The sequence below is a fragment of the Xiphias gladius genome, chromosome 4, assembly GCF_016859285.1.
Source record: "Xiphias gladius isolate SHS-SW01 ecotype Sanya breed wild chromosome 4, ASM1685928v1, whole genome shotgun sequence".
Taxonomy (NCBI): Eukaryota; Metazoa; Chordata; class Actinopteri; order Istiophoriformes; family Xiphiidae; genus Xiphias; species Xiphias gladius.
Window position 1 is genome coordinate 8,824,342 of NC_053403.1, and position 17,759 is coordinate 8,842,100.

Consider the following 17,759-nt stretch of genomic DNA (forward strand, 5'->3'; position numbering starts at 1 on the left):
GTATATAGAGTTTAGATTAAAAAAAAAAAATTTAAGTACAGTAATTTCCTACAATAGTTGGGCACTGTAGTTTTTCTTACACAAACTGGGGTAAAAATTAGTGCATTTGTTGGGGACTATTTTCAGCTGCATATTTAGTGCGCTAGTGGGTACTGAGAGCAGCAGGATGGTGTATGCCAGACTGACTCAAAATAAGCTACAGTGCTGATGTTCATGGTAATATAGGAAGATGTCACCCATAGCAACAGTGCGGTTCATTGATGTGTTTTAAATATATTTTGGACAACAATGGAAGTCTATGGCACAGAGGAATAAGCTGCATCAGGCTTTGCATACACATGCAAAACTTGTTGGGATGAATTAATTGTTCATTTTGGTCTTTATACAGTCTTTTATTGACAATAAGAAAAATATTGAATATCACCAGACCAAACTAGATACTAGACTTTGTGTACATTTCCTAAATTATCTCAAACATCAAAATGGACACAGAAATCTGAAGCAAATTGCCACTAGCTGACAAATAAGTATCATTATGGGTATTATTATTATTATTAACTCACGAGATGTACTTTTCCTCAAACAGAAACAGTATATATGAACAGTAGAACTCAACTATACCTTTTCTGTTTTAGATTAAATTTGGTTCAATTTAGCTATAAACTTTGGTTTGAGATGCAGTGTTGGTATACAGTGGTTCTGAATGAATACACAGGTAAGGGATCAATAACCAATAAAGACTGTGTATTAAAAAGAGGTGCTGTTGATGTCTACTTGGTTTTCTTCTCTTCAGCTTGTTTCTTTTGTTGTAAACTCCGGTTGGTCCAAACCACCTGGTTAATGTAGGAAACGATCTGCTCATCAACCTCGGTCAGGCGGATATCACATTCTGTTACGCTGCTGTTGTGAGACATCGCCTCTTCCAGAGCTCTACCTCCATCCTGCATACACATGCATGGGGAAAGAGAGAAAAAACAAACAGGCTTTGCACTGATGCATGTCCATGTTGAACACATCACAGGATGTCTTTTCTGAAAGGTCTGAGGACAGTCTCGACAACCTTGAAAAATCACCCCTAAGCAACTTTTGCTGTCCGAAATATATCTTACTTTCTAAACTGCTTATTGTGTGTTTGTGTATTGAGTGTTAACAGTGTTTTATTGTTATGTCTGAAACATTCATTTTTATTTTTGTGAAGTGTGGATCAAGGTCAAAGACACTGATGGTACTGCAAGTTGCATTTCTGCTATGTAGGTGATTTTTGATCCTCTGCAGTGTATCCCAGTCAGAGATACAGTATACAGTGAAATCTCAAAGAGGAGAGAACATGAGAAGGGGACAATTCAGATCTACCTCTCATGGGGTAACAACACTTACTCAGCTCTCCATTATTGCATGTTTTCCAAACATATCTATGAATAATTGAAAATCTTTGTACTTTAAAGCTTTTCTGTCTGTTTACTTCACTGTATTGTGTCTGTACAGGCACTACCATGCTTTGGGGTCGTAGAAAATCCAGTGTTTATCAAAGTGCTTTCCCTGATAAAAATTTACCAAATAAAACTAACTACTGGTCACATTCTTATGGTGAAAACCAAACTTTAAACCCTCATCCCTCCATTTTGGAAAGACAGACATTTTTTAATACATGCTACGGACGTGAATCTAGGGATGGCGGTGTCAGTCAGTCAGTCAATCGCTTTGATCCAGACTCAAATATCTTGTGTAGCTATTGCATGTAGGGCTGCAACGAATGATTAGCTTTGTTTTTGATTAATCAGCTGTTTATTTTCTGAATTTATCAATTAAAAATTTTGATAATGTCACAAAGGGAAAATGAAAATGCTCATTAGATTTTCCCAGGACCCACATTTACATGTTTAAATTGCTTCTTTTGTCTCGTTCAGAATTTTGGGAAATTTCTCATCCAACTTGAAAAACCCTCCTGAGCAAAACAGGGTTCTTACAAAACTTGTGACTGAATTCCTCTCCTCTGACTCCACCCTGAGCTCAAGCTTGACATTTTTTGCCCTGCTAGCAGTAATGATCTAAGAATAGCGATGTTGTCTTTCATTTTTCATCAGTCCAGCAGTTTGTTTTCTGTCATGTCAGGAGGGATATGTGAGGAGAGAAATTCATCATGGCCACCTTACTTACGTCACCCAGGTTGTTGCAGGAGAGATTGAAGCTCTTCAGGGAGTTATTGTTAGATAGCACTTTAGAGAAAGTGATGGCAGTAGGCCCTGTCACCTCATTGCCTCCCAGGTGCAGGTGACAGAGGGTGTTATTGTTCAGCAAGGCCTTACATATGGCCTGGCCTCCCTCATCTCTTAGACGGTTGAGACGCAGGTTCAGGGACAAAAGAGTGGAGTTCTTGGACAGGGCATGAGCTATAGCTTTGGCCCCTGGCTCTCTAATATCATTGTCACACATGTTCAGGATCTCCAGTTTACTCCTGGTGAGCAGCTTGCCGATAGCTCTTGCTCCTCTGTCTCCGATCAGGTTGTGAGAAAAGTCGAGCTCCCTCAGCGACGGGTGGTCCAAAAGGTATTTCACCAGCAGCCGGCATTTTCTGTCCTCAACGTGGCTTTGATGGAGCCTCAGAAGCTGTAAAAAAGATATAGTATGAGGATTTACAAGATTCTGTGGTGAGTTTTTCCAAGTAGCTCAAAGAACTGAAACATCAGAGGCACATGTAAGATGCCAGAGAGTATTAGCCTTGAAAATGACTGGTCTTATTATTGTTTTACAGTGTGAACCTGCCAAATGCATAATGCCATTTACCTGCCAGCACCACAGAACAGTGAGGGACTATGCTTCAAATAATGAAAAATAAAGTAAGTAAATGAATAGAATATTAGTGAGCGCTGAAACGATTTGTAAATTAGTTGAGTAACTGATTGACAAAATGAAACTGAAGAAGTTAAGTTGTTTGTCAGGAAACAATGCCAAACTTTCACTGTTTACAGCTTCTAAGTGGTGAGGATTTACTGTTTTTTTTAATATTATATCATTTTCAATTAAATATCTTTGGGTTTTGGACTGTTGATATGACAAAACAAGCAATTTGAAGATGTCACCTTAGGCTCTGAGCAGTTGTAATATGTATTTTTCGTTATTTTCTGAAATATTATGGACTAAACGATTAATAAAAATAATCAACACATTAACCAGTCATTAGTTGCAGCTCTAATATCAACTCCAATCATCTTGTATGCAGCTTCTTTATCAGGCACAGAAACCAGTTGCAGATATACGCCATGTTCTTGTGCAGTAATAAATTCATGTGACAAAACCGTTGTGTCAAATAGTGACTTATTTAGGTTGCAGCCAGAGGCTCTACTGTCTTTCGTTTGATGTGTAAATAAATGTATAAATAAAGCATGCATTTAAGGTTGTGCATTTAAGGTCCATGACATTGGGGACATTTCTGTAAATAATGCTTTTTATCTGGCAAGAAGTGCTGAATTACAACAAATAAGCATGCTCCAGACAATCAGGCTCCGTGCTTTGCAAGGAGCCATAGCTACAAGGGGAAGCATGCCATGAACCACTGAGGAGGAATCACTATTCACCTTCAAAGTTTTACAGGACTTAAGGGCCTTGGCGAGGGACTCACAATCTCGGTCAGTCATCTCAAACATCTTCCATTCAAAGTTCATACCACATTGTTTGACTCTGTACACCAAATGGAGCTCTTCCAGGCTGGTCAGCTTGTCGAGCAGGATGCCAAAGTCAAAGTGGTCCATGGAGGGCCCGTCATACTCAGTGTCACTTGCCCACTCCGAGCCATATTCCTCCTTCTCCTTCTGGGGCTCCTTGATAGAAGGCAGCAGCTGGGAGATATCCAGCCTCTTGACGTAGTTTCTACAGTGCGGCACCATCTCTAGAACTGTCTTAGGTTCTGTTACATCCGGAATAAAAAGCTCAATAATGCTCTCCATGCGCCTCTCAAAGAACATTCGTTTCCAGCTGTGGCCATAATTTGAGACATCACAAAGGTCCCACTCCTGCTCGCAGCACCGCTTCCAGTAGACGCCATCGCTGATCAGGTTGGCTGTCACACGCAGAGGCTGGGAAGGAGATAGCCTCTCCTGAATGAAGTCTTTCTGGGTGGGTGTAAGTTCTTCAAATATAGGATTTTCTGTAACAGGTTTAATATCTGCAGTCAAGTTCCAGTTATAAAACAAGTAGGTGTGTAAAAGAGTGTATAAGGATGCAGCTAAGAACAAAAGCATACCCTCAAAGTTTCTCAAAATGCTTCTCAGGCAGAGGTTTGACAGACAAGGCACTACAGCCAGGGACCAGTCCGGATCTTCTGCAACGATCCTCCTCGTCCTTCTGCAGTCCTCAGCGGGGTTCAGGTTGGGCCCTGGAGCATAAGGGAACTTGGACATTATTGCAGGGGTTGTGTGGACTATATTTGCAGGTCCTCTGTTTAAAGGAAGACACATTAAAATCACACATTAAAAGTTTCACATCCCAGCAGTTATGGATAGATTCTTTCTTCCTTTCTGGTCTTTTTATGTGATGTTTTTTTTTTTTTTTAAGGAAAGACTGAAAACCAATTTAAATGTGGGTTTTAGCTAACGTTAACTGCCTCTAAAGTCACAGCGCTAAGACCCTGAATGCTAATGTTAGCCAAACTGCGAGAAGCTTACTACTACAACTATGTAGTGAATACCTGGCGGGAAAAAAAACCAAAAACGTTTCGGAGTAGCTAAACAACAAAAATTGAATATTTGTTTTCTCCCGTTTATCCAACGTTTACATACAAAACTCAATGTTCGCCGTTCAAACGTTAATGCACCGGCTACCCGCAGAGCGCCGGCCTGAGCCTCATCTATCTCCATGGTGACGGAACGCTCTTAGTTTAGTTCAGGGTATTTTGAGCGTCGAGGCCTCAACGTTGTCGTGCAACAGGACCGGTTTACTTCGGGGAAAAAAACATGCATGTATCTAGCACTTAGTCCTCGCAGTGTTTTTCTGCCATGTCTCTAAATGACTGAAAATTGGGAAACAGTGTCCAGGGATCGTGAGTTTTCTTGTCAGAACTGTGGCTCGACAGTGTCTTCGGGGTTTATTGTCGCCAGGCTGGAAAGCAGAACTTTCGGCAGTCCTCGAACGCCACTTCTCCTTCAGTCCTTTAAGTGTCCAGAGACTCAACAGCACTAGGGGAACACTGGTTTGGAAATATGTTGTGTATATCATACATCATAAGCCAGTGTATATACAACACTCTGCAAGAGTTTTAGGCACTAACAGTAAAGTGAGGACGCTTTCAAAAACAATGCCATGAATAGTTCTGTGTAACCGGCTCCCAGGGACTTTAAAGACAGGGAGCTATTTACTGAATTTATTAAGTGTCCATATTTTGCAAATACCAAATCTATTCATCAGTAATACCTTAAATAAAGTAAAGTAAAACCTTAAATGTATCATTATTGAATAATTACTTATTGCAGGAATATAAGTAAACAGCCAGGGGTAAACCATAGAATTAACATTAATCTGCCCAGTAATTATTCAGTTATAGTTTATATATATATATACATATACACACAAATAAGTGGAATATCAAAAGAGAGCCTGGATACGGGTGCAGAGTGAGTGTGTTTTCAGGTCTGTGTGCCATCAGTGTTGCAGAGGGCTGTTTGCTGGAGCTGCTGCAGTGTTCAGTATGATCGTGCTGTGAAGAACGTTTGGATTCTACAAAGCGGGCAGATGGACCACGGGCCTTTTGGATAAGAGCATGCTGGAGTGAATCCACCTATCTTACAAACAACACAGCAAAGCCTGTGCACAGCCACAGTGCAGGAGGGGAGAAATCAGCGAGTGCCGCCTTTAGAAAACTACAGTATACATTTGTCCTTCCCCATCCCCCATACAAATCTGCTGTAAAGCAACAAGGCAACATGAGAGATACATAAAATTATATCATTTATAACCTCAACTTATTTTTTAACTTATAATGCATATAATGGATATAATGCATCTTAATCCAGACAGAGAGAATAACCTTGGTTAGCTTTGTCATTGCTCCTTCCCTTTTCTTTAAAAAAATCTTCTGACCTGAAATGGCTGGAATACGGATTTTTGTTGTCGCATTACCGGCTGCAGTAGGAGGGGTATTATACACGTGGAGTACAGTATATGGAGAATGTTTACAAGCTTGATTTTGCATAGCTCTTTTTTCCTGAATCTATCTTTCCTGGCACACTGTGGCACCACTCTGCCCCAAGTGGGCTTATTTTTTCTCAGTGACTGCCCTCAGACAGACACAGTTTGCAAGCAAAGGGCAAAACTACTCAAACTGATAATTTCATGTGGAGAGAGAGAGAGAGATGGGTTTTACTGACATCATGAGGTTGCTCCAGGAGTCGGCCGGAGATTTGGACGGAGGAATGGGAGGCTCCAACTGTAGCCCCGAGGCAGTCCATCACTGTCGTCCTCACGTAATACGGCCTGACAGACACACGCTTCCCTTGTACTCCGGCTTTAATGGACTGGCGTGACTGGCGTGACATCAGCCATCCGCGGCGCAGGAGGCACACTCGCTGTGGGAGCTGTGGCTCCAGCGCTCTCTTGGCAGAGGCTTTGTTGGATGATTCACGGTGTTGGGTGTTGCTGCATCTGCAACGGACAAGAACGGCACAGGTTCACTGATCATTCTGGCGCGTCCATTGTTTTGGCCTGAGTTGGCTCGATTCAGCTGTCAAACATTATTTAGGATTAATTAAAAGAAGCAAACTGCTTTTGTCCATCAAGAGAAAAGTAATAAAATAATGATACTCTGTAGTATTTTAGGGGTCACATAGTTCCCTGAAATTTCCTGGAAAGTAGCTGATAGCCGTACATAAAATAAGTACTGAGGTCACAAGTCCAAGTGCCTGCAATGTCCCCCTTCCGGAAATTTGGACCAGCCACCAAAAAGAAAATCTTTTTTAAAATTGTTTGTATTTCTCATATTTTATTTTTATTTTCTGAAGAGTTTATTTCCCTATAAATGCAGACTTTAAGCTGTGATTATACTGCCAGGAATACCTTTCCAGTGGACGAAGAGTGAATCCTTTATTTTATTTTACCCTAAAAGTAGTCAAATTTAAATAGTGTCTAAAAAATACCCACCATGTGTAATTTTTTTAAAATGTGCAAAAGAAACTTTCCCCAAACTGATAAATTCCCCAGTTCCTAGAAAAAAATGCTGAGCCCACGACCGCTGCAGAGAACTTTTCCTTTTTCTAAGTGTTCAATCGTTACATTTCAGATGAAGCAATTTACAATTACTTGCCAGTATAAACAAGTCTTTTAGTCAGTGCACAGGAGGACAGTTAAACATATGAAAACGGGGAGTTTTTCTGCAGGCAAGCGTACAATTCAACATAAAAATGAAAATGAGGTTTCCAATAATAATGTATAAAGGACAGCGGTTTACTTAGTTTCATTCATCCACAAAGTCTCACTGAGATCAAAATCCCTCTTACAAGAGAGTCTTGTAACAAATGAAATGTATACAACAGCACAACAGGAACATTCAGTCAGCCAAAGCGGCCATCATTCACACAGACACTAATTAAAACACTCACAAGCATTACTTACTGGTAGTCCCTCAGAGGAGCGAGTGTCTCTAACTTTAGGTTGCTTTGTGGTTAGTTTCAGTATCAAGGTGCATGGCGCTGGGAACCGGTCTTTCCTTGGGTTAATTTTAGCCCTGTTTGGTTCAAATGGAGCAGCCCTTTCAAAAAAAAAAAAAAAAAAAAAAAATAGGCCTTTTTCACAGCAGACACTTTGGACATGTTGACTTGTCGCAGGTTGACATGTTCCAGGTGGCTGCTTCATGTTCTCGGAAGCAGCTACAAGGAAGTCAGCCATTATTAATTTCATAATTATCACCTGTGCATTTTAAATGTCTTCCGTGAAAATAATTCTTTTCCTCTGGATGTTGACAACTGCTCATAAACTCTATTCTTTGTCTATAGGACCTAATTACATAGTTCTTCAAGGACATTATTAGGAAACAAAGAGGTTTGACTGTGTAAATTCTCATGTACAACATCAGGAATTCATAACACTCCTAAATAAGATGTCAGCGAATGAGCTGACAGTGCATCATGGATATTGGCTCATATGTCTTTCCGGGTGCAGGTTGTTTCATATGGATAAGAGATTTGGTATTGGACTATTAAATACACGCAGTGATTATTTACGGTACAATTACAGCGGTACGTCCTCTGCTGGAGCCCCTTACAGAGGCACAAGCAGGGAGTCTAGACACAGCTGCCGCACCAGCACTGTCTACCTACAGCATGACGTACGTGAGCATTACCATCTGCCTCACTCTTAGGGCCGCTGCCATGGCATGTCCACTTGCTCTCAGAGCCCAAGGAGCTGCTGCATTAGTCGCTATGCAACTCAGCATCTGTGTAACTACCAAAAGACGTAAGGATTTAGCAAAATGAAGTTTCTTTCCGAGATGAAAGTCTTACTTTTGAATGTGACACCCACTCGAGCAGTGGCTGCTGATGTACAAACCTTTTTTAAAGTGGTGCCCTTGCTGCACTTTACAGGAAACTCAATGCTGTCTCGCATACTGATTAATTATACACTTAAAAGGCATAAGATAAGTAGCCTTACATTCAAAAGTAAAAAATCGTACGTGCTTACAATTAGCTTTTGCTTACTAGTGAACTTGGTGTGAACTAACTGAACATTTTTCACACCATCTTATGACGTAAAGTCATTCTCTTGTTTGTTTGTGTAAGTCAGGACCAGCAAGAGCTGAGGCCAACTCTGGAGTGATGCCAGTGGGAGCTATTAACGCTCCTCCTTTCCTGCAGCCCTGGAGCCTTTCAGCAGAGCGCTTCAGCTTGTGTGCCAGGCAGACAACTCCCGGGTGGGCACGTCGTTGAATGGAAAGCGGGGCATCACTATGGAGAGCATAAAATAACAATGAAAAAAACATGAACCTTTTTGGTGATGCAGTGGTTTCACCCATGTTACAGGAGTCACAGTTTTGTCACATTACAGTTCTTTTTTTTTCTTTTCTTTTTTTACACAGTTGGTGAAAACAGTTGAAACATTTTTTTTCTAACATGAGACTTGGCAGGTTCCTAGAATCTCTTCTAAATTGATCTGACGGTTGTTGAGATATTTCAGTCTGGGCCAAGGCGATGGATTGACCGACCAGCATTGCTGTCCATGTAGCTGCGCTGGTAGCACGGCTAAAAACATAAACACTGGTAAGGTCCTTTCAATCTGAGCAGAGGCTTGTTTTCTGCCTGCCCTTCTCTGTCTCTCTGATAAAAGATCACGCTTTCATCCATCACATCTTATGAGGTCAGGGATCTTCAAAGAACATTTGTATTATCTGGACTATTTGGATGAGACCCCTGATTTCACAAGGTTTACCAGTTCCTTGGAACCATAAACACAATGAATCAACGTTTGTACAAGGTCAATGTGTGCATCAAAACATACAGACAGGAACCAACTATGAAAATGCATAGGCAGAAACTTTATTCCCTTCGTTGAAAATAAAGACAATAAGACAACTGAGAAAACAAAAACAAAAACCTTAGCTGAATCTGGTTACTGGACTCATGATGAGACCCAGGAACATTCCAGGGAAATGCAAACATCAACACCAAAAAAGTCCAATTCACATTACAGCCCACAGGGGAACAGGACTAATCCTCAAACTCGTCAACGCTTTCGTCGGAGTAACCACTGTAGGGAGGACTGGAGTCCAAGTGAATGCTACTGTCTGTGTCCACAGAGACCACAGAGCTGAGGCTGCTATCTATGGACACCATGCTGCCGTCGCTTTCGCTGCTCCTGCTACTGTCGTCATCGTGTATCACCATCACCTCTGCAGAGTCAGCTGCTGGAAAAAGGATTAAAAAAAATAAATAAATACATTGTGAGTTTCTAGTTTCTCTTTGTATTCATTTGGGGAGATAAAAAAAAGAAAAAAAAACAAAACTTCCCACTTCCCAGCCACTTACACATCCTTCACAGCTGAACACTGGTTTTTAGAAAATGTTACTCAAACAGCAGTAAATAGTGCATCCATTGGGGCCTATTTTCAGCTGTGGATTAATATTCAGTTGGGGACTGTCTGGGGCAGCAGGACGGTGCATATGGGAGTTATTCAAGATAAACTACAAAATTTACAACATTGCCAGCCTTTAAAAGCCAGTTGGCATTAATTAGACACCTTCATCATGGACAGGCTTTCGTAGCACTTGCGATGTTCCTAACCCATAAAGACAGGTTTAAACTACTGCATGTGGCGTTGTTCAATGACATAGTATGAAATCAACATTTCCGGCTATTTTTGTAATCAAATCAACACACAGCCGGGTACAAGCAATGTGTGCACCATCACTGAGATGAATCATTCCACCTCGCTTGCCATTTTTTTGGGTAAAAATGAAAATGGAATATTGAGAAAACAAAATGTGTTTCTTCCCTTTCCCCAAAAATCGGAGTACTTCTCCGCGTGCTAATTTTCAGTACCACCCCGCCTAATCTTCATGGTTACAGTAATTCAGTGCATCATTTTCTTCATCCATTTATGTTGAATGACACTTTTATTTCTGTTGTGGTTTCAGCATTTATAAAACAATATCACACGACAGAAAGAAAAGACCTGAATCAGCCTCACTGCACTGCCACCTTGTGTTTGTAATTTTCACTCTGCTCCACATTCCTGACCGACCCACCCCCTTCCCCTTCCTCACACCACCGAAGCATTTCTCAACATCCAGTAGTATACTGAGACAGGCTGGGGCAGTGAGTTTAACTGATCTTTCAACACTTTGAAAGCCACATTCGTTTTACAGCTCGAGAGCCTCTGAGCAGCTTCACCACACCAGCTGAGGGTCCAGCACTCGGCTCGAGGACACCTCAGCGGCTACTGCTGAGGGTGGGAGGAACATTAGTCACCGAGCTCACCCAGACACGTCAAAGCTCTGCAGTCATTTGATCTGATGAATGTGGCACTGCACACCGTTGCTAGTAAGTACTATACCGTCGGTCGGATATTTATGCTATATTGGTCATGCATGTGTATGAGTGCGATCCTGACTGAGGAGGCTATATCACTGTCACATACTTTAGTTTTATGTGCTATGTAGGTGAAATTTGAGGGAGATATCCGATGAGTTCATCACAGTGGATAAAGATAGGCAGGAAAACCCATGGGAAATATACAGTAATAAAACTGTACGTTATATTAACTTAATTATTGACCTGCTCTCATGACGTCGTGGTCACAAGCTTGCTTGAAACAAGGAAAACTTATTTTGAGCGGTTTGTTTTATACCTATTTTTTTTCCTCTGTAGACTAGGAAAGTAACCTTTAAAATTCAGTTCACTTGCTCTTATTTTTTCCTATGTGTCTTATACTGCATGTCCTGTTTATGTTGCTCTTTAAAAACAAAAAGAAAAATGTATAAAAATAAAATGCCTGGTTCCTTGATGGAATTACCTGTAGGAAACTAATGACGTTGTCGATAACGCACCTCTCACCTTTCCTCTCAGTGATGAGGGTCTGGCGCCTCGCCTTCATATCCAGGCTCAAGTTTTCCACCATGCGGTCGATGCAGTTGTCCAGCGCCAGACAGCGCGTCTGAGACTGGATGGCCTGTCGGCAGATGGGACACTCGTCTTTCTTTTTGCGCCACTGCTTGATGCAGTGAGAGCAGAAGCTGTGAGCGCAGTTCAGGATGACTGCCTGTAGAGCAGGATGAACACGTCACTACTGAGGAGTAATCAGTCGGAACCAAACAAAAAAAAAAAAACATTCATTCAGTCTATCAACCCTACTTCAATGAAGAGCTCGGAGCAGATGATACACTGAAGCTCATTCTCCAGAACTTCAGTCACTTGTGTAACAACTTCCTCTTTTTGGGCCCTCGCCTTTTCTTTCTCCTCCTGCAAAAATAAATAAAAAATGAATAAAGCTCTGCTGATGCCATGCCAAACTATGTAAAAGACCAAGGTTAATTAAATATAGTCATACCTTTGTCACTTCCAGCTCTTTGTTTTTGGCCAAGAGAATCTCTTCGAAGCCTTGCCGAGAAACAGCAAGTTCGTCTATTACTTTCTTTTGCTAAGGATGATGTAAACAGTTTGACAAATTAAAACAAAAAGGAATTTTATGGATAGAAGAGGAGTCTAAAAAATTTAAATGTTAACATGTTTAAAAATCTCATTTTTACTATAAATTACATGTCTGTTTGCTTGCATTTGTTTTTCTAAAACAACTAATAAACGCTCCAATTTTATGCTACGTACCTCTTGCAAGGCCTCTTCCAGTTGTTTTTTCAAAAGCTCCTCTTGTTGCTTTGTTTTCTGTGCCTAAAAACATGAAAAGTTAGACTGTCACTGAAGAGGGTATTTTTGTGTCTAACATTCAAAAATTGTGTTCTTAAAGATTTTATACAGTATGAATTCACCTCATAACATAGTCTACTGTAACATTTTTTTTCAATTCTTGACAATCTGTTTGCTCACACCACAAACAGAACAGACATTTCAGGCCGTAGTTATGGGGAAAAAAGACGAGGGATACTGTTTGCATACGCAGCCTTCCTTGGGTCCTTTTTAATGCAACATTTCTGTTAAAGAAGTCTGACATTCGCAAACATCTGCAATTTCTGCATATTTTTGTGTCAAAAACCTGTTTCTGTAAATGTTCCCTGACGATATGCACAGGAATGAATTTAACACATACATGAGAAGAAAAAAAAAAAAAACCCAAACAAACAGCTTTAAACCTCTGTATGTTGCATGACATGGCAAAAGCAACTTAAAATTCTGACACCAAAATAACATGAAAGATAAAGTTCTCTTCACTCAAATCACCACAAACACATTTTCTCACCTACTGCAGAGGCTGTCTAACCAAGCAGATAAGTTTCAGTTTTATGTTCCAAGGTTTCAAGGTATCAACATCTCTCTACAATGCTTGCCACCACCTAAACCCAGTGGAGTTGAACTGAAATTCGTGTGTGCTGACCAAAGCCGTGAAAAATTACATCTGATGACATAAAAGATCAGAATCTCAGCACATGAAACCAAAACTATGTGCATGGTTAGACAACACTGGGGTTAAGTGGAAAAATAGGTTATTTTTGTGATTTGGTTGAAGACCCCCCTTCAAGTGGCAATCTCGAAGATTTCGGTCCTGGTTGATTTGGCAACACCTGTAGTTACTGGTGGTAACATCAAATGCGGTTTAATACGACAGGAGGGACACCACAGCAGGGCGGAGTGAAAGGAGATGGTCACCTGACAGTGTGCAGCCTGTCGCAAGCAGCTCTTCATCTAACAGTTCACTGTGGCTGCTCTCTCTTTGTTCCATTGGTCCCTGCAATATTTCAAACTGATCTGTTGTCCAAAAATGCCCAAAAATGACCGTCTTGTTTTCTAGACGCATTTTTGATGAACGACAGCGGTCAGTGCTAAGCTCGCTGACAAACACACTGCCTTTCTTGTGACTACTTCATAATAAAAGTCAACTCGCGTTTCGCCAGTTAAGTGCTTTTAATCTGAAGCTATGGCAGTAAGAAATGATCGGTTTGCATTAGCAGTAACTTAAGACAGACATTTTTTTTTGAGGAATGTCGCCACAGACACCCAGTTCATAACACTGCAAATATATAAATACTGCTATACTTTCATCAGTGGGCCATAGGCTCAATAACCCTTGTGTTACCTCATTTGGCAATAGATAGTGACTTAACCGACATTTATGGAATGAAAATCTTCTGGATTGCCACTTTAAATAAACTTTAAATATTTATTCAATTCTGACTTTTTTCTATTCTGTAATTTGTTGTATTAAACTTTTTTTTTTTTTTTTTGTCAAATCTCCATAAAATCTGTCATAAAATTTAATTCTGAATTCATGAGATTTAAAATAGTTAGCTTATATTCATTAATAGACAAACATGATGCTAAAGTAGACCACTACACTGATTCAACAATAGAGAGGCACTATTTTCAATTCTGCACATTGGAAGCAGCTGTTGGTGATTCATATTCCACATGTGAAAGGATCTACTGGAAAACCCTCTCACCTCTAGCTGCCTCTTAGTTTCGCTGAAGGACTTCTCTAACGTCTCCATCCGGTGCATTTTGGCTCTGAGTGTCTCCAGCTGACCCTGCAGCTCTCTGACCTGCACCTCTCTGACAGGGTCAGCCTGCCGGGGCTCGCCCTCCAGAGAGGCTACCTGCCTCTGGGTGTTGTCCACCTGCTCCCTCAGCAACAGAATGTTCTGGCTGTACCTGAAGAAACAAAGAAATGGAAAAAACAAAAAAACAAAAAACACCACGAACAAAAAACAAAACGGAGGGAGATCAGACCTCATAACAAAAGTGAATATCCTTAACTCACTGGTGGTAAGAAAAAGGAATATAATAGTGTGTACCTTTTATTTTCCAGTATTAAATATTTTCTAAATAATAATATGTTTATATTTGTCTTGTGGCATGCAGGGCAAACATGGAAAATTATTCATCTGCTGACATTATCTTTTTTTGGGATTACAAAATAAAGTTTAGGGTCAAAACAATCTTTAAACCGATTAGCTGATTTACACAGAATCCACAACTTTTTTTTGTTATGAAACAAGTTGTTGAAGTCATTTATCAAGAAAAATGCTAAACATTCATACGTTATATCTTCAAAATTCTGTGGATTTGATGTCATAAATAACTGTACATAAAACAGTCATCTTGGGCTCTTAAAACTTGTGACAGGCTTTGTTCATTATTTCATGACATTTTATAGATTAAATTACCAAAAACTACAGTCCTAGAATAATTTGTAATCCAGATGCACAGAAAAGTTTTTAAGGAACCTGAAAATGCTATAGGAACTGTGGCAAGGTTTTCAAATGACCTACTGGGGTTTTTAAAAGATTGCCATGGATATATCTTTCAAAGGAACCGAAGCTTAGCTCTGTGACTCAAAAGCAAGAACACACAAGAGGCACGAACTGGGGCTTACATCTGCAAGTTGTCCAGATCACAGGGATTGCTGGAGCCATCCAAGGGCCAGTCTATTTCCTGGACATGTCTGCTAGGCCCAGACTCCTCTGGCTGGGTGTGACTGAGCCTCTGCTGTTGTTTCACCGGAGCCACAGGGCAGGGCTTTGCAAATGACTTGTCGGCAGAAGAGCGGCGGTAAAGCTTGGGCTTTGAGGTAGACGGCTCAACTTCTTCCATGGACAACTTCCTCTTGGGCTTCTTGGAAACGTGGGCTCCTTTAGCACCCTCTCTGTCTCCCTTGGCAAGGTAGAGTTTAATGTCTTTGAGGGACCGCTGGACGAGCATGTAGTCAAACTCCACTTTGGTTCCGATTACAGGAACCCCGAGTTGTATGGAGTCTCCGAGCCTGAGCTGATGGGCTTCTTCAGCAGGAATGCGGTTTCCATTCACCCACACACCGTTGAGACTCTGAGAAAGAAAACAACATTATGTTTATCAGCTGCTATTCAATATAATAGTCATATCATACACTATTTAAAAATTGGACTGATTAAATTTTAGATATTCAATTGTCTAAATTGGACTCAATCCATAATCTTTAGAGTTAAGTTTAGATGCAAATGTGTTGGGAATGCCCTTTTGTTCGGGTTCACGGTCCATAAGTGCATTTGTGACTTTTCAAGTAATAATTTTTTTTTTCAGACCTAGATCATATATGTCAGGCAACCCACTTATTACAGTGTCCATGGAGCTTCACATATGATCCAGAGTAGAATAACGAAGGGGAGGAAGGAGTCTGAAGAAATCAAGACAGTAAGTTATTGTGTAGACAGGAACGTAGGGGTGTGTATGTATGTATATGTGCTTGCAGATGTACAGGCAGGTTTCTGAGTGACATCATGCATGCGCAGGCGGGGTTGGGGGGGCAGCGAGTCAAAACGGGGAGGCCTAAATTGAGGAGTTGTTTTTCTGCCATAAACTGCACCAATTGCAAAGTAAATAGTGGAAAATCTCCTGTGAAGAAAAAAGCCTCAGAGTGCAGAATTAGCTATTCGCATTTAGTTATGTGGTCAGAGCTTTGGACTGTGGCACAGAAACCAGTGAGGAAGAAGCGCCTGGTTTAAGCTCACACTGTTACTGCATGTTTATGGTTATTTAATAATTATTGCAAAAAGTTTCTAATCAGTGGTTATCAGTTTGACATGTGTTTAGAGTTTCAGTGTGTGACTTGGTGAGAACTGATAAAGGTGCAGTCCGATGGCTTTGGATGGAAAATGCATCACGCGGTTTTTGCTCGTAATTTTTCAAAATCACAAACAGGCGTGCTTCTCTTTTTCATGATGTTCTTATGAGTGAAGCTGCGCTTTATACAGTGCCCTCATCTAATATGAGGTTTGGCACTATAGTAACACATTATGCATGTAGGAAGTGTCTGGTCAGCTTTGATGGTAAACAGCAGGTATTTTGCACGTGCTGACATGACTAAAACAGTGTCCACGAAAGAAGGGGAAAAAATTCCCAAAAAAGGTCAAGGCACATTGCTTTGTAAAGGTACAAAAATTAAAAACCTTTTATTATAGTGGCTAGACGATAAAAACAATACCAAGGTGTATATTGGTATTGTTTTATCATGTAGCACCTATAATAAAAGCTTTTTAACTTTGTGATCACCTAAACATGCATCACGAGCACCAGATTTGTGTTAAATCGCTGCCAGATGCAACAATTGCTTCCACATTTGTGTTTGTAGTAACTTAATATCCTACGTGAGGGGATGTCTCTCTAGGACAACATATAAAAACATACAAGACAACTACAGCTGCAATGGTTAGTCGATTAATTGTCGAGAGTAAATTAATCGGCAACTATTCTGATAATCAAGTAGTTGTTTTAGTCATTTTTTAAGAAAAAATGTCAAATAATTGCTGTTTCTCGCTTCTCAGATAATTGCTGATTTTCTTTGCCAAACATCACACTAAACTGAGTATCTTTGGATTTTGGACTGTTGATCTGTGGGAAATTATACCGGGCATTTTTTGTTTTTAATTGTTTCCCGGCATTTTATGGAGAAAACGATTAATTAAGCAATCGAACAAGTAAGACCTTCTTGTCTGTCACCGTCCACTGGCCGTCTTCCCTCTGCCTTAAAGTACAGTGCAGTCTGGAGATCATGAGGGGACAACTTGCAGACAGCAGCTGGTAGGTTACATCCGCGCCACGTCCGATGGTGATCTGGACAGTCAAAAACAAACATGACAAACAGCCAGTTAGCCGTCCACTGTGCAGCTCTCCTAGCCCATCGGGAAATGCGGATACACTTCGAAAACGACCAGCTAGAGAAAACTAAACAGATTAGGCATAAATACGGAACATCTCTGAAGTGAAAGTCTGAATCTACCGTGAGCTCGAGCAAGGTTTAGGGTTAATTTGAGGTAAACTTTGCTAGCTAGCATTAGCAAACTGCACCTCAGTGTTGTCGAACAGGCGAAGCCAGTCTGAATTTCTTCCGACTCTCATCAGACATAAAACCTCCGAGTCTGAACATTCGTCCTCTTCAGCCGCAGGAGACTCCGTCGCTACACTATCCATCTTATCTCATTCTGTCGGCGGCCAGTGAGCCCTGAAACACATCCCTGGCTGTGTTGTTGTGGACCCCAGTGCCATAGATAACTTTGCACCACAGCCGCGACAAGCTAGAGACTTGACGGGGGAAAGACCGGAAGACATTTGCTTTGTTTTCAAAATAAAGGCGTAACATG

The 17,759-nt window shown here is 40.8% G+C and overlaps 2 protein-coding genes across 6 annotated transcripts; both read right to left on the reverse strand.

Moving 5' to 3' along the window:
• Positions 1–427: 427 nt before the first annotated feature.
• tcte1 (t-complex-associated-testis-expressed 1) lies at positions 428–6,448 on the reverse strand. 2 transcript variants are annotated; one of them, XM_040126078.1, is made up of 5 exons: positions 6,360–6,448; positions 4,241–4,434; positions 3,576–4,144; positions 2,158–2,607; positions 428–941 (listed from the first exon to the last, which is right to left on the reverse strand). In XM_040126078.1, exons 1-5 carry the CDS (start codon positions 6,362–6,364, stop codon positions 771–773), a joined length of 1,389 nt encoding a protein of 462 aa, XP_039982012.1. In that variant the 5' UTR covers positions 6,365–6,448; the 3' UTR covers positions 428–770. The 2 variants fall into 2 exon arrangements, with proteins under 2 accessions (XP_039982012.1, XP_039982013.1); XM_040126079.1 differs by lacking the exon at positions 6,360–6,448 and adding an exon at positions 4,685–4,782.
• A 3,045-nt stretch (positions 6,449–9,493) lies between these two features.
• rnf8 (ring finger protein 8, E3 ubiquitin protein ligase) lies at positions 9,494–17,726 on the reverse strand. Of its 4 annotated transcripts, none has more exons than XM_040126075.1 (9): positions 17,467–17,726; positions 17,104–17,232; positions 15,020–15,468; positions 14,088–14,295; positions 12,301–12,363; positions 12,026–12,115; positions 11,830–11,937; positions 11,533–11,737; positions 9,494–9,880 (listed from the first exon to the last, which is right to left on the reverse strand). In XM_040126075.1, exons 1-9 carry the CDS (start codon positions 17,587–17,589, stop codon positions 9,687–9,689), a joined length of 1,569 nt encoding a protein of 522 aa, XP_039982009.1. In that variant the 5' UTR covers positions 17,590–17,726; the 3' UTR covers positions 9,494–9,686. The 4 variants fall into 4 exon arrangements, with proteins under 4 accessions (XP_039982009.1, XP_039982007.1, XP_039982010.1 ...); XM_040126073.1 differs by having other exon boundaries at positions 9,494–9,883; XM_040126076.1 differs by having other exon boundaries at positions 9,772–9,883; positions 11,526–11,737.
• Positions 17,727–17,759: the final 33 nt, after the last annotated feature.

Bases quoted from the DNA above. Each gene is read 5' to 3' on its own strand.
- rnf8 (XM_040126073.1), bottom strand. From the start codon at position 17,589: ATGGATAGTGTAGCGACGGAGTCTCCTGCGGCTGAAGAGGACGAATGT. The intron at 15,469-17,103 runs GTCTTACTTGTT...TTTCTTTCTCAG, and splicing joins GGACGGTGACAGACAAGAAG to AGTCTCAACGGTGTGTGGGT. The intron at 12,116-12,300 runs GTACGTAGCATA...CATCATCCTTAG, and splicing joins TGGAAGAGGCCTTGCAAGAG to CAAAAGAAAGTAATAGACGA.
- tcte1 (XM_040126078.1), bottom strand. The intron at 4,145-4,240 runs GTATGCTTTTGT...AACCTGTTACAG, and splicing joins CATTTTGAGAAACTTTGAGG to AAAATCCTATATTTGAAGAA. The intron at 2,608-3,575 runs GTGAATAGTGAT...TCTTTTTTACAG, and splicing joins AGTCCTGTAAAACTTTGAAG to CTTCTGAGGCTCCATCAAAG.